At 45.9% G+C, this 22,968-nt stretch overlaps 2 protein-coding genes across 3 annotated transcripts in view; one reads left to right on the top strand and one right to left on the bottom strand.

Annotated features, from left to right (window-relative positions):
- RagC-D (Ras-related GTP binding C/D) lies at nt 1–22,080 on the bottom strand. Of its 2 annotated transcripts, XM_077632457.1 has the most exons (9): nt 21,941–22,080; nt 21,237–21,391; nt 20,990–21,084; nt 19,213–19,346; nt 13,381–13,580; nt 9,761–9,875; nt 6,390–6,532; nt 3,113–3,261; nt 1–477 (listed from the first exon to the last, which is right to left on the bottom strand). In XM_077632457.1, the coding sequence occupies exons 1-9, from the start codon at nt 21,941–21,943 to the stop codon at nt 329–331; spliced, it is 1,143 nt and encodes a 380-aa protein (XP_077488583.1). In that variant the 5' UTR covers nt 21,944–22,080; the 3' UTR covers nt 1–328. The 2 variants fall into 2 exon arrangements, with proteins under 2 accessions (XP_077488583.1, XP_077488582.1); XM_077632456.1 differs by lacking the exon at nt 21,941–22,080 and having other exon boundaries at nt 21,237–21,418.
- botv (exostosin like glycosyltransferase 3) overlaps nt 22,039–22,968 on the top strand; it is a 14,741-nt gene continuing 13,811 nt past the window's right edge. Inside the window, exons 1-2 of the mRNA XM_077632454.1 lie at nt 22,039–22,312; nt 22,791–22,961. Coding sequence (XP_077488580.1) covers nt 22,163–22,312; nt 22,791–22,961 — 321 coding nt within the window. The 5' untranslated portion in view covers nt 22,039–22,162. The remainder of the gene's footprint in view (nt 22,313–22,790; nt 22,962–22,968) is intronic.

Below are 22,968 nucleotides of genomic sequence, written 5' to 3'. Positions count from 1 at the left end.
TTGTAATGAAACATAGCATTTTTTTTATTCAACTAACACAGATCCCATAACTTAACTGACGGAACACACACACAAAAAAGAGAAGGAAAGGAGGGGGGGGGTCGCATGAGTTAAAACGTCTCCTCTTAAAGCTTCAGTACGTGTGCTCCGCAGTGCACGTGTGAGGTCTCGATACCTAAGGGGGGTCGGCAGGCTAAATCTTTTTGGGGTGTCCTCATCGTCGACTCTCCGCGACCTGATCTTTGTCTGTGAGCCTCCAAGCAGCAAAGGGCTTATGTACACGAGAAAGGTGGCAGGTTTTGGGGAAAGAAGGCGGGCTTGGACGAGCTCATCGGGTCTCCGGGTAGCCATTGCTGAGGTTCAGGTCTGCAGAGCTGTTGTATCCCGGTGTTCCGGATGCTTGCGACGTGCGGCACTGCACCTCAAACACCTCGTGGATGGCTTGACGGAAGCACTGGAAGTTGTAGTCGATGAGCCCTGCAAAGCAACCACGCCAACGTTACCAGGCCTGACACACCCGCAATGCAAATCTGTGCCAGTGTTTCCAGATCCATATTATTTTTTTTTACAATAATTTCGCACGCCTGGCTTGAAATGGTTCTAGGGTAGATTATGCACATTTCATCACTTTTATACTGCCCATGTGTTTGTGTGTGTGTGCGCAACGTGTGCCTTGTGTACCAGGTTTTGACAATATTCAGGTCACAAGTACAAATGTGCATGTAGCACCTGAAGGGGATATAATCACCCCTTTTACCATTCCTACCACTTCTGGGGAATGAGCGAGACAAAGCAGATGCCATCATCCGTACCGCCTACAAACATGCGTTAGGCCTCCCGATGTACACGGCCAACTGCTACCTCGAGGACCTGGGACTGACCAACACAATAGAAGAAATTCGAGAAGCCGTCCTAGCATCGCAAAAGGAACGCCTCCTCACCACCAAAGCTGGACGCGCAATCTTGGAAGGAGTGGGTTCCCCGGCTGACATACGCGTCTTCCAGGACAACCGAGACCTACCCTCAACTCTGCGAACTCGCGTGTATGTAGCTCCACTCCCGAAGAACATGCACTCAGACTCACAAAAGGGACGACGAAAGGCGCGAGTGGACTATCTGCGCCGCACACATCGACAGGCACAAAATGCTGTATACGTGGACGCAGCCATGTACCCCGATTCAACAAACGCGGTGGCGGTCGTCTTGGACACCAATTTCAAGGAAATCGCCAGCGCCTCCCTACGAAACTGCTCTCCCACAGCAGCAGAAACTGCTGCAATTGCCCTCGCAATCCAGCACGGCGATGCTACGGGAAATGAGTTAAAAATTATTACCGACTCCCAGTCCGCGTGTCGCCTCTTCCTCTCTGGCAGACTTCCACACTCCGTTGCTCCCATTCTGACTACCCCACAAGTTCAAAATTCCACAAGCGAGCACCAAATCACTTGGACTGCTGGGCACAAGGGGTTCGAGGGAAACGAGGCCGCGGACAGTCTAGCTCGAGGATATACTAACCGAGCGACTAACCTCCCCGACCTCACCCCTCTCCGCTCTACGTACGGCGAGCGCCTCCTCCTTCTCCGAACACAGACAAGTCTATTCTCCACCACACCGTAACCTAATGGCGGCAGAGGCGAGGGAATGGCGACAACTACAGACGAACACCTTTCCTAACCCACACAAGTACCAAACCATCTTCCCTGACAGATATGACAGCATCTGCCCTTGGTGTGGCGGAATTCCAACAACATATCATGTAACATGGGGCTGCTCCGGTCCCAAGCCCCCCGAACTAGACAAACATCACTCCGAGGAACAATGGGAGTCTGCCCTGCTCAGCTCTGACTTGGCGACGCAGCGAAAGCTGATATCCCAAGCAAGAGCAACTGCGGTGGACATTGACTCCACCCAAAATCTGTATTTTCGCCTCTCTATCCTACGTTTTTGGAATAAATGTTTTCTACTACTACTACCAGTTATGACATTTTATTTCAGTAGCATGAGGAGGATGCAATAAATGAAACAGAAAAACTGAGATGAAGGCAGAAAAAGTCTGGTGAAGCACTGCAATATAACGCGAGGAAATAGCACAAGACCCCAGAAAAATTTAAAAAAAAATATCAACCCTAGATCAGGCAACATAACAGAAGCTAAAGAAATGGAGATTGCAAGTAAAAATATGGAAGCAATCGATACGTCAACATTATTTGGGAGGGAGCACTAAAGATATGCACGCAGCATCATCAATTCCAGAAAAGGTTCCATCATAATATATGCTGCCTACCATGCAGCAGCGGCCACCATCATCAACGTGCCTTCCCTTTCTCAACGGCCTGTGTGCCTTCCTTTAACGTTCCCAGCCACCCTCTCCTCTTTCCGAGTGCACTGTGCGCTCAGCCCCTACTACCCAAGGGTCACCAAAAGCTGGCTTCTCCTATCAACTCCTGATTCTTGTGGTGAAAGTCGCTGCAGTTCTAAATTAGCGAAAAACAAAATTCGCACCTTGGAATTCGTTCTCTTGGTAAATTCGTAACTTAGTCCAAAATAGAATGCAAGATGTGTTTTACACAGCAGAGCATCCTTGTACTCTTCAAGTTCATTATACACTTCAGTAAATCATGCCGCGTGAACAGGCTTCTTCGCCTTTACTTTTAGGTCTAACATTACAACCACTGGAGGTTGACTTTGCTCCAGTGCTTGTTGTATAAGTATAGCATACCAGCGTGAAACTTCCTCTCGTGAAAGAAGGCAGCACCAAGAGACCGACACTTCTGCTATGCGAAATTTAGCACCCACGGAATACTCTCAAACTGCGGCTTTAGCCACACTTGGGAAATGCTGAACTTGTGAAAAAATATCTTGTTTACAGTACGACACACTGCTTTTGTGGGATGCTGCAGAGTTCTGGATCTCACCCCAGTAACACAAAAACACTGCTTTGTTGTCAGATCATTTCACAATGCCGCTGTGGTACCTGGAAGCGATATTGAACGCAGCAGGGAATGCACCCACTGGCCAACCAGAACTGGCGTCACAACTGTGAATCCCGAAAAGTTTCAAGCTTGGCAAAAACCAGGCAGCCACGTGACCACCCTGTGCCTCAGTCACTCACCCTGCTTGTCGAAGTTCTCGTCCCTGAGTATGCAGACGAGCGCGAGGAACCTGTTGACCTCCTGCAGGTACAGCACTGTCCCGTTGTTCAGCTTGATGATGCTGGCCGACTCACTGTCGAAGGTGCTCCCTTCGCCGTCTGCTTGCAGGCTACGGGAAGAAGAGTCATCTCCTCTCATAAGAATTTTTGCGAGATGGCACACACGCGCACTAATTCCCTAGTAAACAATAACTGAAGGCTGCAAGCACAATCCCAAAGCTACTTAGCAACAAGCCAATAAAACATATGTCATGGCTCCTTCCCCGTGTGTTGTGGTGAGCTAATCTTCTCAACATACAGTGAAAGCTCTTTAATTCGAACTTCAGGGGACCGGGAAAAATGTTTGAATTATCCGATGTTCGAATTATCAAATGCCTCGAAAAGCTGACGAGAACCATTTCCATAACAGTATAGTACCGTATTTACTCGCGTAACGAATCTGCTCGTGTAATGAACCCACCCACCCAGCCCCGATGTCCGCCTAAGAATTTGAAAAAAAAAAAAAAAGCGTCAGTCGTTAACACGTCACCGTGCACAACGCACTTCTTGACAGTGCGCCAAGATGCTGTGCAGCGATAACACCAAGGTGTATTTGACTTTTGACATTAGCTCTAGCAAGGGGGGAAGCGAACTTGGCAGAGTGCCAGCGCTTGTCTGGTTGTGCAAGCCTCGTTTTCAGTACGTTTGCCTTATCGTGCCAGGTGCGATTGGGGTAGACGCCGTCTACTGCCACTCAATCATTGGAAAGCGCGATAGCAGGAAACGCCTCCTGCAGCGAACAATGCTAAAAGTCGGTGTCATGATCGCGGCTGACCACATGCTTTCGTTGGCGACTGATGGGTGGAAGGATGGACGACATCGCTAAGGAAAAAAAGTTTTTTGCACGTATTTTGTATTGCCCGTCCGACGTCCTAGCCTTTCATTGGCATTGGCTGGGACCGCGCCGACAGTACTTATCCGTATTTCCGAATTAACGTGTATTTAGTTGCGAGTTTCGGAGGCTGCTTGAAAAAGAGGGTAGGCAGCTGCCACCGTGACCACCAACCCCTACTCTCCGGCACCGACGGCTGTCGCGCCGGTGATGGCGACATTTAGGCTTTACCCACTCTGGCACCGTTTTATCTGATTCCATCTTCTGTCCCCGTTTAGGACGTGCGCAGCCTCTAACTATGCGGAGGTGGGTTTTTTTGGCCACGTGCTGTGCCAAGCTGGCCAGACACGGCGGCGCATAGTTGGAATTATTCGTAGCTGAACCGACTCGCTTTCGAATTAACGGGCTTTTTTATACTCGGACCTCTATGGAGCTTGGCCGGACCCTGAGTGTAGTTTGAATTTATCCGAAAATTTGAATTATCGAGGTTCGAATTAACGAGCTTTCCCTGTATTATGCGTCACTGTGCTCATAACTGCTGTAACTGCCGCAGGCGTAAAGAATTGCACAATCATCTTTTTTTTTTCTGGGATAAAGCTGCAAAATTTGAAGAAAAAAAAATGCATTCTTTTTGGCCACTTGCAAATCCTTTGGTTCAACACAGCGTGTCAGGGGCTGTACTTGACTGCTTTACAAGTGAGTTTGCTTTAAATTTTTTCACTTGAAAAAATATCTCAAACAGGTCTTCTGAAGGCACACTTAAATGATGGCTGCACTTAGGTGCATGCTAATGCGTCGCCAAATGAAATCTACACCACCTCAGAGGTTTCTGGTCATGCCCCAGCAGCCCCTAGTGCCCTGCTTTCTTTTTTTTCAAAGGGGCCCTGTGACGTTAATAAAGCACGAGGTCTTTATTCTTTATGTGCAAAGCGAGGGGCATCATGATACCTGAACGCCCAAAGAATGCCAAAACCATAATATTTAATATTATAATCTCCAGAAATGCTCATTTCGAGCCAATGGCATCGAACAGGAGCAGCAATGTTTGGCTGCGGAAATGAGGTGGTAGCCAAAATGGGTGCTGCCTTTCCGATTAGTTGGGTGTCCGGCTACAACTTTTACAATTTTCAAGTTACAACTTAAAAATACAGTGATGAATGCCCTTCAGAGCAGGCCCGTCCAGCCAATAGCGTCGTCCAGTCCTGGCTCTGCAGCAGAGGCTAGGCAGGGAAGGGACAGGGGCCTTTGTCATCAGTCCTAGCGACCCGTTTCAACTTCAATGTGTTTTCAACTTGCCCCCTTACTCCCTCCGCACCCATAGCCCAAACAACAAACAAACCACTCCACACAGCTCGCGGACAAATGCCCTGCTCCTTCCCTTTCTTGCCTAGTCTCTGCCTCATGAAAACCAGTCGACGCCATCGGTTGGGAGGCCTTCTCCGAGGGGTATTCGCCACTGCATTCTTGAGCTGTAACTGACTATAGTTCCTTTACACTTCAGAAATGGGTCCAAAGTATGATGTCGCCGAGTGCTGTAAGCTTTCGCATGCCACAAAAACTGAAAAGAAGCAGTGAAACCAAACGAAAACTAATAAGAGCAACACTAGAGGTGACACTTTCCACTTTGCTTCGAAATTTCGTACAGGCAAGCACTTTTGTCCAAACCGCACCAAGGAGACAGCAAAAAAAAAAAAAAAAGCTGGTCGAAATGCATTTCCCAAAAATGTGAAGAGAAAAGCTGGACAGGAGGCAAGGTTTGGGGGACCTGAGTTGTGCCTTCCAATCTTGCCAACAAAGAAATGTTGAGGAGCTTCGTTTGTTAAGTTCACCATCCCTGCACTGTCTACAGCACGTACGCAGAGAAACGACACAATGAGTGCCTGTGGGTTGTCCCGGCAAGGCGCATTTTCTATTCAGTTAAATAGGCGAGTGAAACACATTTTTGCCTTATCTTTTTATTTAGAATTTTGTAAGTGGAATAACTTTTGTTTGCATGCCCTGATTTCAATAATTCTTTTTGTACTGGTCTCTGCAGTGCATACAAAATACATACAAGTAGGTCAATCGGCACTGAAGAAAACATTGTGGTGCCCCTGTCAGCATGAAATGCTTTTAGCTCCCACGCTCTACAAGCTCTGCAAACACTGTCCAGAAACTGCGGTGAATAGGAAGGACAACGTGAAGCAAACTTTCTAAGACTTTCTCTCCGGTCATTATCAGCTTGGTCAGGGGAGAGATATTAAGTCATGCATTTTCGATTTTTTGTCTGCCTCCAATGCAACCATTGTTGTCTCAACATAATATCCCAATTTTGACATCTAGGCTGTGGTCCTGCAGCCCAACCAATTCTGTTCGACTAAAACTCACCCATAGATGGACGAGATGTCAATGATCACGTCAATCATGTCGCAGCAGAGCTCGTACGACTGCATGTCCACGGGTGAGTTGTCGGTCGCAATGTACATTTTGGTCACCACGTCGAACAGGAATGCCTTGTCGATCCCAGAGTTCTGCAGACATGTTTTGAGAGCGGACGAGTTTAGAGAGGCCAACACACAGACCTTGCTGAAAAGTACAACACTGAAAGATAGCTGAAGCCAGATTTCACAAAACCTCAAGCCAAGAGGGCCCCAGTTCAGTGAATAAGCCACCCCCCAACAGCCAGCTACCCAGTGTTTGAACCCTTCTTATTCAACAAAATTCTGACCCATCTACACTCCCGCCCACTTCATACATTGGGTCTCAAGTATGTACTCAGAGCAAAATACTGATGACAAAAATCTCACAGGGTCACAAAATACATCTGTGCCACCCAATAGCCACATAAGCACAAAACAAAATCTGCAGCTTGGATCCCCAGGAAATGCATCTATGCAAATCTGCTTACAGTTGAATGGAATTCTGCAAGCTGCTGCCTGCCAATCGCTAGGGAACAGACTCCTCTTGGAGAGCACAATCCCATTATACTGTGCTTAGATAAAGGCATTGCCTAGAATACAACGTCTAACGTAGGAGAAAGGTGTTGTCAACACCAGCAAAAGGGAGGCTCAGCTGAAGGAATCTTATACAGGCAGAAAGAACATGGTAATTTACCAGACCATCAAATTAACTAATCCTGAGCACGTAAAACACCAATGCAACAAAAGAGGCTGTAAAAAATACTTTACATGCTATTATGGCTGTTCTGTTTATTCAGACCGCACCCTAGTGTTGCTGTAGGCTGAGCAGATGCGGCCGCGCAGAGCTTGTCAACCTTTTGGGGTCGACCAAAAGCCCTTGTCACTGTCCTTCCTGTTCCAACTTTATCATTATAGCTTCGTGCCTCCAACAGATGCAAAGAAGTATCATTTCAGGAATAAGGTGGAAATGAAAATTAAGGGAATACCGTTACCAACTAGAGCAGCAAGAAGGAGCCTAGCATTTCCTTTGAGCTCGTCAGGACACTTGCGGATGCCCTGTAGACAGCAGATTCCTGTGTCCTGTATGAACCTTTTTGCCCGGAAACAGGCCACTCCATATTTCAGTCCTCCTCCCCAACTTGACAATTTCGATGCTCGTTTTTATGAGGTCAGCGCATATGTGGCATCAGTATGTGGCACTGCCAGCTAAGACCATCCAAATAACTTGCAAATTTTAAGCCCTTAATCTTCAGCAGGGAGTGAAGTCAGTCTGTCAGGATCAAGCAGTCTGAACTGACATGCATGGCTGTATTCACAAACTGCAAAACCTGCTGCACCAGATGTCAGAATTTTTGTTTTTGTGATGGGGACTCTGTGAAAGAAGAGGCAAGAGATGTTTGCAGGCATTCCTCTGCTTTCCTTCACGATCCTTTGTTAAGCACCCTTCACCCATGCTGTTGACACGAGTGTGTCAAGCCACAATGTGCAGCATCCACTTGCATTTCAATACTGCTGTCTTGTCACGCTTTTATGACTCTTAAAGTACCTTTCCCCCTAACAAATGAAGACAGCTTGTCTAGGCTCAAGGCTGGATCCAATCCTCACAAAATTAAACATGCACAAGCTTTTTCCCGAACTTTTTTTTTGCTGTTTTTCAGAACTTCATACCTATACTTCTGTACTTTGTGCTTTTTCTTCAATGTTACATAGCACCCCAGTACCTTTTCTACTGTACAAATTCTACTCCTAAGATATTCCACTTCCTGAGCAACGATTATTGCACTTTTCTTATATATATGCTTTCTCTAAAACTGCTCTCTTTTTACGTTTAATGCATGCCCCTCCTGCTTGGGCTTCGGCCTGCAGTATTTCGTAAATATATAAATAAACATTCCAATGCAGCAGGGGATCAAAAATAAGCCATTGCAGCGAGTGTCATAGAACAAAGGACAGGAACCAGGTCCAGTGGAATCTCCATGATACAAATCTTACAAGACCATGAAAAATATTCGCATCATCCGAAATTTGTATCATCCAAAATGAATAAAATCCGTATGCAAAAAGCAAAGTAAATGAAGGCACGCAGATCTGCCTACAGCTAACGGGATTTAAAGGGTCCCTGAAATGATTTCGATGGGCATATTCTAGTTCAACAGATCTGTGAGGTCGTCTTTGCGGGTATTCAAGTCAAATTTGAAAGCTCTGTGCGGAATCTATATTTTTAAAATTGCTGCTCGCAATAGCTTGCAACCGATCAGGGCGACATATCACCATTATCATCGTATCAACCATATCATATCACTGAGCTTCTGCTGTACGCTTTCGTTATTGCGATCAACTTTTAAGCCACGTATTGCTTATGTTATGGAGTTTATTTATTTATTTATTATTCCTCAATTGCCCCTAGGTAGGGGTTTTACATGAGAGTTTACATGAGGGGCTCAAAAACAACCATCTGAAATTAGGGAGTTGACTTACATGCGCAGCCGACCTATTCGCGGGATCTAATGCAGCTTCGACCGAGCCGCAGAGGTAGTATGCACTCTGTGCCAGTTAATTAGTGTGCAAATCAATTCCGCTATGAAAAATTCGAACCGCACGCTGTTCATCCAGCTCACTCAGGCTAACAGTCATTTTTCCAGACAAGGGGTAGACAGTGCAAGAGTAAACTTCTGGTAGCCTTTGGAGCGTGCGTCGACGGCATCAAGCCGGAACCTGAAACTACGGAACTGTTAGCAGCTCAGTTCACTGCTAGTCAGTCAAGCCACACTCAAGCATGAAAGGCAGGATGTTTTTATCGCCTTTTATTTTCCTTTTAGTAACCTTGGTCTTGACAGAACCAAAGCATCACTTCAAATAAACTGGCAGTTCAAACTAACAAGGGTCCTCTGTAATTAGACTGAACTGTACTCAACTTTCAAGACACATCGAAACAATTAAATATACCACCAAAAACGTACTTAAATCTCGTGTTCCTTGCACCCCAGTATGCGACCATGTAGCAATGAATTTATTACCTACATTTGTACAACACTGTCACAGGGTTTTATTATGCAAAATCAATAACACCAACACCACACCGTTAGCTTTTGACCGTGACTCACCTGTGAAAGCTGCACTACTCAACAAGCGGCATGGGCACTCTTTGCAAACTAATATCACCGCTTATCACCACACAGGTGGCTTTTGGGAGTTTGACCAGCAACTTCCCGCTGCCATATGCATGTTTCTCAGACACAGCCTCGGCCCCTTATTTTTAGCAGCATGCAAAATTGGAACAGTAAATCCCACTGCCTGACTGCACCTAAATAATGCGACCAACGAGGAGCTGGCACTCACCGAGATGAATATGTTAAGGAGGTTTTCTAACGTTGGCAGCTCCGGTATCAACTTCTGGAGCACTTTGCTGAACGCCTCGAAAATGGAGTGGTCGTATATGCTGGTGAGATAGAAACTGTAGCACAGGGGAGCATGGAGAAGAGCAAAAGGTCAAGCACTGGAAGGACGGACAGTAAATCTGCTTTCGCCACCTGTTAATTATTCCAGAAGGGTGTACTACAAACACACCCCGTTCCATCCAGCATTTTTATTCGGTAATGTCCTGCCTCAGTAAGGCATGTTGCTGGGCTAGTGGCGCCTGTCCATTGTCTCTTTTGTTTTGTCTGTGTGAATTTATTTGCGCCAAGGTGGTTTTTTTTCCCAAGCTTGAAAAAATGTCCTGCCTGTTTCATGCAGTCGCATCTTTCATCTCTCAGTCACTATAGTTGCATTTTAGGCAATCGTCAATATTTTAGCAAGGCAACAAAAGAGGCTAGTTGGTATCGACTTGCTATGCAGCTTGAATGTGCTGGGTAGTGACAAGGATGAAATAATACGACTGTACACAGCAGAACTATCAAATGAAATTTCATTTGGCAAGAAAGGACATACCGTAATGAAGAACATGGGTGCCATCCCTGAAAGTGCACGCCACTTTTCCCTATCATAAACTGTTAGAGCTGTTCGCCTACGAATGCCATCTCACCCAGCGTTAGCACTATGGAAGGCGTGCTGACACAACCTTCACATGTGTTGGCAATAAAGAACGCCGCCACGATCTCCCTCTCATGTCTGTCTTTGCTGGTTTATGGTTGGTTTAAGAAGGTTTAACATCCCAAAGCGACTCAGGCAATGAGGAACGCCGCAGTGAAGGGCTTCAGAAATTTCGACCACCCAGGGTTCCTTAACACGCACTGACATTGCACAGCACACGGGCCACTAGCATTTTGTCTCCATCGAAATGTGACCGTCGTGGTCGGGATCGAACTCTATCTTTCGTGGCAGCGGCTGAGCACCGTAACTGCTGAGCCACCGCGGCACCTCAAAGACAGAGTTGGCAGGAAGGTCATGGAGGCATTGTTTACTGCAAACATACATGGAGGCTGTGTCAGCACACCTTCAATAGCGCTAATGGCGGGTTAGATGGCATTCATATAGAAACAGCTCAAACAGTTGATAACAGGAAAAAGTGACATGATTGCTCAGTGATGGCACCCGTTTCCCTTATGTCCTTTCTTGCCAAATAAAATTTCACTTGATAGCCGCGCTATGTATACAGTTGTCTCATTTCGTCGTTGCTGCCACTCACCACATTCAAGCTACATAGCGAGTCAATATTTTAACCTGCTATTTAAACTCTCGTTTCAAGCCTTGTTATTTTATTGCCATAATTAACTCATACCACCTTGTGTGTTACAAATTATGACCTCACCTGTCATCACATCACTAACTACCCCCTGTTAATTCTGATCAAATGTAACCTTGACAGCCTTACTAACTTTTGCCACGGTGCAGACAGGCCCTATGGTCTCTTATGTTTATTTCTAGCATACGCATCAACATCTAACAAGATTTTATTTATTAACATTGCATGAACTTACTATACATTTGCACAAGCTTACACAGCACAAAGTGCCCAAGATGCTGCACTGCAGGGATCTGCCTCACAGCCAAGGCAAAAAGATTATTTTCCCAGCAGTCCAAAGAAAGAATTTTACAGAAGCAGGTTTCATTCAGGATGTTACAGGTAAAATCTGCAGCCTCGCCACCAGAATAAGCATGCCGTTTCAGCCACACCCTGAGATGTGTTGCCATGGGCCGTTTGGTAATTCAAAGCACAGAAAAGCTTTCAAGCAATCATTGTTCAGCGACTGCCCTGCAAAATATTCCAGATGATGCTCTAGAACCTTCCACCTAAGAATAATCACAAACCTTGAATAGCAAAAATGCAATAACTGAATGTTAAACTGTTCATTTATTAAAAAAGTAACAAATCCCATGTTTTATGAGATCAGTTTTGTTCCATTTTTTTTTTCTTTCTTTCAAAGCATCAGCAGGAGAGAAGTTACAGGCAACTCGGTGCGATTTTTTTTTATTACAAAATTCCTTGCTCACTGGAAAAGGGGGGGCCTTCCCCGACTTCCCCTTTAATTCACACACTGGAATCAGCTACCCAGCATAGGCCCTAATTAGGTGAAATGCACTGTACACCAGACTCTCGTGATACAGTTGAATACTGCCACTTAAACTTTACATGACGAGAACTCATGTGGTGATGGTCCATGGGGGACAAGATTAGCCTAGACAAATTGAAGACAACATATCTTTTTGTCCCTCGAGTACAAGACTCATGGTCTGTAAACCATTCACGCAGCCTGATAAGATATTCTAGATAACGCAATGGCCTGCGCTTTATTTAGGCACAACCTTTGCACAGCTAAGACTTCCATGGTTCGTGTTCTCTAAATGAGGCCATGCAGTGAATTTTTCCTTGCAAACCTTGGTCTGTTGTAAGATGTGAGCATATTCAAATTGCAAAACATTAAGATGGTGAAGTCACACAATCTGGCGATAACAAATCCATGCAAAAGGCACCGCAAATCTGTTTTTCATAAGTTGGTCGCACCACAAAACAGCCTGCAAAATAATTATGGGCCAGAAGTCTGACTTCCACTTAAAAATGCGCAACACCAAATTACCCGACCACATCGCTTGCCTTCACAAAGAACAAACACTGGAAGGCAGAAGCCTGCTTTTACGACAGATGAAAACTTATATGGCAATTGTTCTATGGCACCTCAATCATGCGAGAAAAACAAGACTAGGAAATAAGCCCGTTCTTATGGCAGATACAAAAACATACACAGGCACTATAAATGGAATTCCCACAGCTATGAAGTGGATAAATCATCAGTGGCTGATTTAATAAATGCAGTTCATAAAACTAAAACTTGCTACACAACTGCTATCCTTTTCTCTTTGACAGCACATATTAAAAGATGATTCGTTTTATTTCCTTCTATTTGCCTTGCTCAAGCCAGAAATTTAGCAGCCCTACTAGGATGCCGGACTTCCGAGGGATGCAGCAACACTATACAGATTGGAAAAGCTTCACTCTTTGGTGAGATGTGATAATGTCAGACAGCTCAAAGCCACTCACCCACTGGCACCATCTAGTGGCCAACAAGACAAGCGTCCAGCCAAGAGTTACCATGACAGCCTAGAAGCTTTTGTCTTTCATCCCCAGCCACCAATGTCACTCTTCTCATCACCATCTTTCTACACTTTTTCTCCTTCAGCAAAAAGTTGCCTGGCCCCCAGCTAGCATTCAACACAGGCAGTTCCCGCCTCTGTACATTCTAGTTCCACTGGAGTCTGTGAAAAGTAAATGCTGAAAAAAAAAAGGCCTCTACAATTGGGCTTCCTCATCAATATGTTTGACCAGCACAGCTGTTTATGCATTTGATATTGAATGGAGAGACTCCACCAGCACCTGCCCGGAGTGTGCATAGATTGCTCCTCACTGCCCGTGACGCCACGTCATGTGACCATGTAATGTGTTACACAGACGCAAACACTAAAGCCTAGAGAGGTCACTAGCAGTTTCGCTGCAAAAAAAAAAAAAGGGAAGGCCAGCCCACCTGAGCTGAACGCTGTCGAGTCCCCTGTCGGCAAGGTCATCTGTGGCGCGCTGGTGGATGTCCCTTTGGATCTCAATTTTGTGGTCGTCCGAGAGGCCGTCCACCTTGTGTATGAACACCTCAATCTTCATGTCTGGGTTCGCTTTGGTTGCCATCACCACTGTCTTGTTCAATTTTTGTAGGGCCTCCATGTAGTCATCCTACACAAGAAAAAGGAGGAAGGAGCCAAAATTGGGCTTCGGTCGCCCTCATCATCCACAAAAGAGAAAAGTACAAAAGTGGATTGGGTTTGCACATGCTAAAGCAATACTGCAAGGCAAGCCATAACAGAGGATTCCCAATAAAAACACGGAAAGGAACAGTGCAATAGGGACAGAATGAGGCAAAGAAGCTGACATATGCAGTGCTGTCTCATGACTGATAGTCTATAATGTGGCCAAGCAATAAATAGAGAGAGGGGAGAAGGCAAAAACAACCCCACAACCAGAAAACAATGTAGATTAAACATCACACTGTTGAGTTCCGTTATCCTACGGGCAATATGTTATACAGGCCAAACGGGGAGATGTAGCAATGATCGGTTAAGGCAATTGGAGCTGGTATAATATAGTGAATATGCAACTGATTCCATGCAATTTTTTAATTTCCCGCCCTTTATCATTGGCTGAAGCGATGCCACACCCTGCGTTCGCTCTCAATTATTGGCTGGAGCCTAAGGCATGGCATTGCTTCAGCCGAAGACGAAGGGCGGGAAGTTCAAAAATGGAATCGATTCAGGACGGAATCGTATTACACCAACCCTGGTGCTAGAATGGCTATAGTGCAACTACAAGCCACTTTTCAGTCAGACGTCGATCTTTACAAACATAAGGAACAACACAGATATCAAAGCATAGAAGCACAAAAGGTTTGTTGGAGCAGGGCACTTGTTAGGCTACTGTTATGCAGACATGCAAGAAAATAGAGTACTCAGATGACTAGGATGGCAATATGGTGTGTTTAACCAACATTATTTTTACTTAACTATGTTTTTAATCTACCATGCAATGCCTTGCTTTCTGTATTTTACCTTGTCCTCTCTAGTCTGTCAACTTCTTTGCCCTCATCCTGTACCAACTGCGCTGTTTCTTTGTGTTGAACAATGTACACTATTGGCGGATACAACTCATGGAAGAAGTGGAACATGACCCTCAAAGGAGGCTCTCCAGCCAATGGCATCAACAGACTGTCGTGAATAATCCGAGTAACCCATAAATAATCACCCTCCACCTGCCGACGCCTCGCGATATCACGCTAGCGAGTACAAGGCGATTCATCAGTGATGTCATTACCATCGGTCAACACCATTGGCCGAAGGGTCTTCCTTTGAGTGCCATTTGCCATTTCGCTCTTGAGTTGTATCCAGCTACAGCTCAATGAAGTACCCTTTTGCAGTTTTCCAAGTTAATTTTGACTACCTGGGGTTAACGACCCCACAAGGAAATGACATGATGTGAAATTTTCTTGATGTGAAATCAAGAAGATGAAATGGGCATGGGCAGGGCAAGAAATGGTGTGTAGAGATAAGCGACAGTTTTTTTAGGTAATGAAGTGAATTCCAAGAGAATGTAAGCAGGAAAAGGTTATTTGAAGAGATATGGAAGAGGGCCTTTGTCGTGCAGTGATGGTTCGGCTGATCATAATGACTCCAGGTTCTTAACATGCACCAAAACCTCAGTACAAGGGCCTTTCCACGTTTAACCTCCATTGCAATACAGCTGCCTTGTCTGGGATTGAACTCGCAATCTACTGTTTGCTGGCTGAAAACTGTGCCCACTGTGGCAGCTAGAACAGAAAAGAACCCAAAGCAACAAAAGAAGTATGGAAACAAGATGTCAGTTTTGCATGAGCAATGGAAAGTGCTATTCTTTCGACACAGAATGCTTCTTTCAGGTGTAGATGACAGGAAGGGACAAAAAGAACAAATATATTTCATTTCGACGTGACCCCCCCCCCCCCCCCCGTGTCCCTGAACCCTAGCTAGCTGAAACCAGCAACCCTGGTGAAACCATAATCGCAGCAGTACCCTTGGATTCCGTGAAGTGCCCTCTGGGTTCTCTTAAGCAACTGAATGCATGCATGCCTTAACCCACACCTTTCCTTCACCCACTCATTTTGGGACTGGCTATACTGTAACTGCTTATACGTGGTAGACTGTTTCACTATTTAGTAGTCATTAATTCAATTTGGGCACTTTTTGAGGTGTTGCACATTTTCATATATGACAGGCAGGAAGAGACGAAAGCCAGGACATCTGGGGTTCCTTGGGCTTTTTTTAGAGGTGTTGTGCATTTTCATATATGACAGGCAGGAAGAGACGAAAGCCAAGACATCTGAGGCAGAGCTGTGCACGGGCTCGGGCCGGCCTGAAAGCCCGGACCCGAACCGGCCCGCGGACTGGGCTCGGGCCATTTGGAGATTCTCTCACTCGGGCTTGAGCCGGGCCCGGGCCAGGCTTTCTATGTCTCGGACGGGCCGGCCGGGCTCCCCGATCTCGACTGCGTACCTTATGCGAAAGTATGCTTGTCGTCTTGCATGTAGGTACAGCATGAAGTGCAATGTATTTATTAATCAAAAATGAAATCTACAGAGACGGGAGAAAAATACAAACGCTAACAAAAGGCAAACGAAAGCTAGCGGAGGCTTGGAATGCGTTTTCGGTTCTACCAAGTACCGCCGCTGTGGAAAAGCCGCCGCTTGCAGGCGCCTCCCAGTAAAAAGGCTGAGAAGGGAAGCGTTTGGGAAGCGAAGATAAGCCTGTGTACGGCGCACGCGGAGTCGCCTTTGCCAAGCATACAAATTAGCCAAGCAGTGGCGTACAGGGGGCTTTTCCAAGAACAGGGTTGCGAACACAAGTACCATTACTTCTTTTCTTAAGCCATCAACGTCAAGCTCACAGATTCCAGCATCTGCAAAGGAAAAGTTAACTGCAGCTTTAGCACATTTATGTGCCAAAGATATGCGCCCATTTGACATAGTCAGTGGCAGTGGCTTTGCAAAAGTGGCTCAAGAGTTAATCTGCATTGGAGCTCGCCATGGCAATGTTCAGGTTGAGGACGTCCTTCCTCATCGCGCCACTGTCTCGAGAAAGGTAGCCGATCTAGCAGAACAGCTTCGAAGCAACTTGATACCGGATGCTGCTACAGCCATCAACGAGGGTCGCAGTGCGATCACTACGGACATGTGGACAGACGATTTCCGCAAAGTGGCGTACACAACGGCTACGGCGCATTACATTGACAGTGAGTGGCGCCTGGACTCCCACATTCTTTTTACATGCAATTTTCCTCATGAACGCAAGACTGGGGAAAACATTCGAAAAGAGTTGCAACGGCGTTTCGCTAAACTGGGGATCGACAGGGACGCTCTACAGAAGGCTACGTTTGTGACTGATCAGGGTGCAAATACCGTGTGCTCTCCAGCCCTACAGCAGAATGAACTGCTGTGCACATCTCCTGAATAATGATCTTCGGAATGCATTCTCTGAAGATTTTATTGCATCTGAAGCCCCGTTTGTAAGCGAGACACTGGAAAATGTCACATTACTCATCAAATTCTTGAAACAAAGCGGCCTAGCTAGCCAAATCACTCATACCGTCTGCCAGGAGGTTTCGACAAGGTGGAACTCAAAACTTCCTATGCTAAAATCTAATCTGTATTTGACCAAATTGCAGAAATTGAAGTACTTCTTGAGGAGAGGAACTCTCCTATGATGGACAATGTGGATAAAACAATTTTGAAAGACCTAATTGCATTTTTGGAGCCGTTTTCCGAAGCAACGACCGCCTTGGTGGCGGACCACAGACCAACGTTGCCTCAAGCCCTATTGCACTTTGCAAAACTTGAAAGAATTCTTCGTGGGCAAGCCAAACCATCAAAGGCCACAGAAATGGCGAAGCTCCAGCAGCGTGCCCACTACTTTCTACGGACGAAGGTCATCCTGACCATGGAGCACAAGATGGGCACAACATTTTCGACACCTTCGGATGGTTTCCACCGAAGAGCGTGAGGAGGTATACGATCGCGTAAGAGCTCGTCGTGTCGATACCACGGGAGTACTCGTGCACTCTGCAAGAACAACCTCCCGCAAAAAAGCCATGCATGGACTTCTTCAGCGAGTGGAGCGATGCAGCCAGCAACCAGACTGCTGAACGAGATGAGCTGACCGATTACTTGGCCGCAGAATTGACAACATGCTCGGAATCTGAACTAGTGCAGTTTTGGAAAAGCAAGGAATCCACGTACCCAAAACTTGCTCTTCTTGGACTATTAGCCATTCCGGCCACCAGTTCAAGCAGTGAACGAAACTTCAGCGCTGTCGGATTCATAATGCAGGAGCACCGCACTTGCCTTAACCCTTCATCAATGAACAACTTGTTGTTTTTTCACAATTAATTAGAATAACAATTCTGTGCACACGCTGCATCTGTATATATTCACGATTTTGTCATATGGAATGCAAGAGTTCCACATTATAAGGTCATTTAAATAAACTGATTTTCCTGATATTGTTTCTTTTTGTGTCGGCTTCGCTTTATTGCAGGTCGGGCCGGGCCCGGGCGAACTCAGGCTTCTTTAGCGTCGGGCCGGGCCGCCTGTGGTAGTGTAGGGCCCGTGCACAGCTCTAATCTGGGGTTTCTTGGCCTTAGTGTTGCGCTTGCAGGTTCCCTCGAGAGGTGTTGTGCTTGCGGGTTCCCTCGACGCTAAAAAGAACGAGCGCCCATGCTCCAGCAGATGAATAAGTAGCTTGCTGTTATCACAGCTTCATCGGTCAATGTTACCACTTTCTGAGGTTGCAAACAGATCAACATCGTCACAGGAAGCTCCTCAACAGAAGGTTCAAAGCACTTAAATAATTCTGTTTTGATTAACGGGTGGACATTAAAATTTATGTGGTGTCCACTGTATTATGACTTCCTAATGCCTGTCTACTATTTCACGTTGCAAAAAAAAAAATTTCTTTCAACTCCAGTTGCAACTGGCAACAAATGAAGAGAATGATATCGGGAAAGTAAGTTAGTTGCATACATCATGGGCATGCTCTTTCTTTGAAACCTATTCTGCTAAGGCACTATCCACATTACAAACAGATCCAACGGTAATGGAGAGCACTCCTACACGGCCACATAAGACACGAATACAGTTGTATTGCATGTGGTTTTATAATGCACAAGTAATTTATGGCACATTTCGACCAGCAATCAGCAGCAAGAGCCCTGAATCCACGAAGGAGCACAAAATCCATCTCAGCCAATAAAAACTCAGAACCTGTATCCAAGACACCCATTGAAGCGTACTCCTCAGTTCGCGGAGTTCCTGGATCGCCGATTGGAACGCAGCATTAGGCTATCATGCACCAAACTAAAAAATAATTCGTTAATACATGTGTGCTATCAGAAAGGTCTCTGTTGTTGGCATCAGCGCTTGATACGTCATTAGTAAGCTTTGGACATGACCTTTCTCTTTGAAACAAGAATCTCCCCAGCTGCTGGAAAAATGCAAAAGTGTCCATTCTGGTTCTATAAAACTGTGTACACTTTGTTAAGCCATAACTGCACATCATACCTAGACATTAAAATATATGAAAGTGCGAGCCAAAGAAATGCTGCATGTGCACGTAGACTTTTGCAAACATATATATGTGAATGTCAATGTATACACTGTCCTATTACTTATGTAGCTGGTTGCCAGCAAAAAAAAGGGGTATTAGTAATAGGAAAAATGATTATTACAAAACCTGCAAGATAACGGCACAATGGTGAATTTAGATGACATGTGCCATACAGGTCGTACCTGAGCGTCAATTACAAACACAAGGGCTCCCCAGCCACCAAAGACGTTCTTGAAGTCCGACACCTGGTCAACAAAGTCAACCTGGCCAGGGATATCCCATATGTCCAGCTTGACAAACGAGCTATTTGAGATGTCTGCAAGAGATGAAAATTGAAGCAGATGCTCATAAATGTTTGCAAGGGGCAGTTAGTGGAACACTACATGAAAACAAAAGCATTTAACGTCACAATACAATCACTTTGATAGGTTTTAATATTTTTACTTATAAAAAGCCAGGAAGCACATGGCATAGTCCAGTATTATCAGGCTGACATGAAAAACAAGATACAAGGATGATAAGGAAATACAGGGAAACCTTATGTGGCAAGAAGGTGTGGAATTCTTAATAAAATAATCATAGTCTTCAGCTTACATAGTACAGCTTGAATATCAACCAAGGTAGAGAGTTTCACATGGTTAATATCTAAAGATTAGATTTTCCACCAAGTGAAGTCATCATCCAAAAATTACCAGCTCATTCTATTTAAAGCTGTCATTTTAAAGAATTAAACTCTATTTTGTGTTGAAACCAGAAAGTAAAAGGATAATGTCCGAGAGACATGGCTAATCAGAATAGTGTGTTTTACAGAAATACAGTCTTGGCATTTTCACAAGCACCGTTTATAGCACAGGTACAATGGCTTATGCTTTAACATCCCAAAGCGACTCCGGCTATGAGGGACGCCGTAGTGGAAGGCTCCGGATAGTTTTCGACCATCTGAGGCTCTTTTACGTGCACCGACATCGCACAGTACATGGACCTCTAGCATTTCGCCTCCATCGCAATGCAACCGTCGTGGATGCGATCGAGCCCGTGTCTTTCAGTTCAGCAGCCGAGCACCATAACTATTATGGCTCACAGGGACAATTAAGGAATTCTGTTTCAATCACATGCACTATGTGGTGCTTACCAGTGATCTCTTAATCTAGCAAGATTTTAGTGCTTTTCTTAACAGCAGTGCCTTTTCTCTGTTGTCCACTTGTACAGCAGTTCCTACTAGTGAGTTGCTGGCGCTACTTAATTCTTTCTTCTACACTGCTCCTACAGGTCAACATGTGCAGACTCCTGGGCCATCTTCTAACAGATTCGATCGGTTCACAAAAAATCCGTGAATGACATTTCTAAGTATGAGCTACGCATGCAACAACAAAGTTGGCAGGGCTTTTCTGGTGCTTACTGGGAAATAATGAACACTCCTATCCTTGCCTATACTGAAGCACATCATGGCTAGCAAGCCTGTGTGACTGCATGACTGATCACCACTTGAGTAGTTGCAATGTAATGTTTCACGTCAGATATGCAAGCTTGTCTTTACATTTCCCAAAACTCCAACCCTCCCTTCTAAAAGAAGCAGAATGTTAAGTGTACCAGACATTAACAGTGGAGCAGCTGCAGTCGTGAACACTGTCCAACATCCACTCTTCTATCACATGGCATACCGTGTAGATAAATTCTCAAGTGCGGGCGAGACTTGCTTATCTGTTAATACACTAAAGGCCTTTTAATACAGAAGCTTGCACTATGCTACAAATTCAGCTGTGTTAATCAAATAAACGGTACTGCACTTAATGCGACGACTTATGTCCTCACAGGCCACACAAGTGGCTACTTGCTGCAGGTTGTACTACCTTCATCTGGCTATCAGAGATGCAGTGACAGGTTACTTAAGTATCTAGTGCGTGCATGCCAACAAAAAAACGCACATCAGAACAGCGATAAAATGGGGAGGAGTCATACCGTTTCGGACAATCTTGTTGGTGCTCTCCAAGAACAGCGTTTCGTTGGGTGACATTTTGTGAAAAACCACCTTCTCGATGGATGACTTCCCGCTCCTGAAAAACCGCACAGATAGACCAGGCAGGCTATAAATGTCAGCACTCAGTAGCTCGAAGTGTTCCAAGCAACGATCGCAAAGTGCATAAGCTTCGAAAAAGGATCAGCAGATCACCGTGCACGCAGACAAAAGCAGCAAGTGGACACGCACCCCTTGGACCCCATGAGAAGGATTTTTCTTTTTCTTGCACATTGCGTGGCATGTGTCAGGTCTCCCTCGGCGTCGTCGGGTCCGTAGGCATAATCACGCGGCAAAGACCCGACGTGGTAGTTGGACGAGTAGCCGTCTTCGTCCTCGGGGAAAGACTGAAACGACATCGGAGCGTTGTCAGAACACGGACGCCACAAGCTGCGGCTTTTGAATACGCGCACGGAGCACCGCGAAAGGTGCCGGGGTGGACGAACACTGTCGCAACATCCAATAACGCCTCTCTTCGCTGACAACGGGTCGCCCGCCCCGGTCGGCGCGGTCACAAACGGCGGAAAACGGCAAGCGGGAGCCGCGTGGTTCGGCGGGCAAGCGATGCAGCTGCGCTGCGCACGACTAGACGCCGTGGGAGGAAAGCCGAGGGCGGTGCGTGCACCCGGCAGCAGTGCAAAATGCGTGTCTTTGCAGTGCAAAACCAGCGGCTACACGCACTACCACCGACAGGCTGCCTCTCACACGATCGCAGACTGCTACCGCCGACACCGCCGCCGTGAACGCCCAGGCCCCGCGCACTCAAGCAGGAGATCGAACACAGAACACGCAACGGTAACAGTCTACATCTCGTAATTGAGCGCACACACACGCATAGACGCACAAAAGTTAGAAGACAGCGAAAAAGCAAGAAACGGAACAAGAACGAACGTTACCATCAGCGCAAACCGTCCGCACACCTAACCATCATATGACAGGCCGCTCTCCCTCTCTTGGCCCACTGCGGTCTCACGTGATTCGGCGAGAGCAAATATGGCGGCGCCCATGTATCCGACAGACGCGGAGCGTCTCTCCGGGAGGCGATGTCGTTCGTAAGGTTTCTCGCGAGTTCCTCTTCGGCCTTCAAAATCTTAAGGCTAGCATCAGAAACCTGAGGAATGGCCTATCACGAGCGGTGTCTACAGAGATGTCTCAGCTCAAAACCTCTGCGCGTATGGTTCGCCGGAGTCAGAAGCTCAAGGTTCTTGGTGCTTGCTCTACTCGCCTTGATTATTGTGCCGTTATTTATGCATCACTACATTTCAAAAGTGAGCTCTTTTCCTTGTTACTTTTTGTCGTTACCGTTGCCTACGCTTAGGTGTCATTCTTGTTCCAAACTTATCGCAGGTTTTGGTTCGCGTAGAAGGATTTGCTGTCCTTCAGCCTTCACTCTTTTGACAGGTTCTCGAGGTTCTGTGCAGCCAACCGTGGAAAAGAAAGTCATTGAAGTGCCGTTTTACGAACTGGCTTTCAGTGCAGGAAAAAAAAAAAGAACTGGACGTTTTCCTTTGTTTTTATTTGACACATCCGGTGAAAGTGCGCGGAGAATTTTCGTTGAAAAGCTAAGTAAGCTAGGTGTGTGCAAAGCTTGTTTCGGAACGATCTCCGTCCTCTTGTCACCGACAGCAACACACAATGTGATCTCGTTTGGTTAGGTTTTCGCTCTTACGTTTTACTCGCTGCAATTGCATGTTCGTCATATAACACTTCGTATTATTGAGTTCTTATTTTCGGAATGCATTACAGTTTGTGGGCTCGGTGGACTCCACGAAAGACCTGCAGAGGAGGATCCATCTTGACGACATTCACATCTTAGAACTAAAGGACTTAAAACTTAGGATTGAAGAATTTCTGCGCATCAAATTGTCTGTGAGCAGCGAGCTTCGAGACCTTGAAAAGAAGCGGCAGAAACTTCAGGTAAGTG

Source organism: Amblyomma americanum, chromosome 7, assembly GCF_052857255.1.
Source record: "Amblyomma americanum isolate KBUSLIRL-KWMA chromosome 7, ASM5285725v1, whole genome shotgun sequence".
NCBI classification, from domain to species: domain Eukaryota; kingdom Metazoa; phylum Arthropoda; class Arachnida; order Ixodida; family Ixodidae; genus Amblyomma; species Amblyomma americanum.
This window is presented reverse-complemented; position numbering and strand designations above follow the sequence as displayed.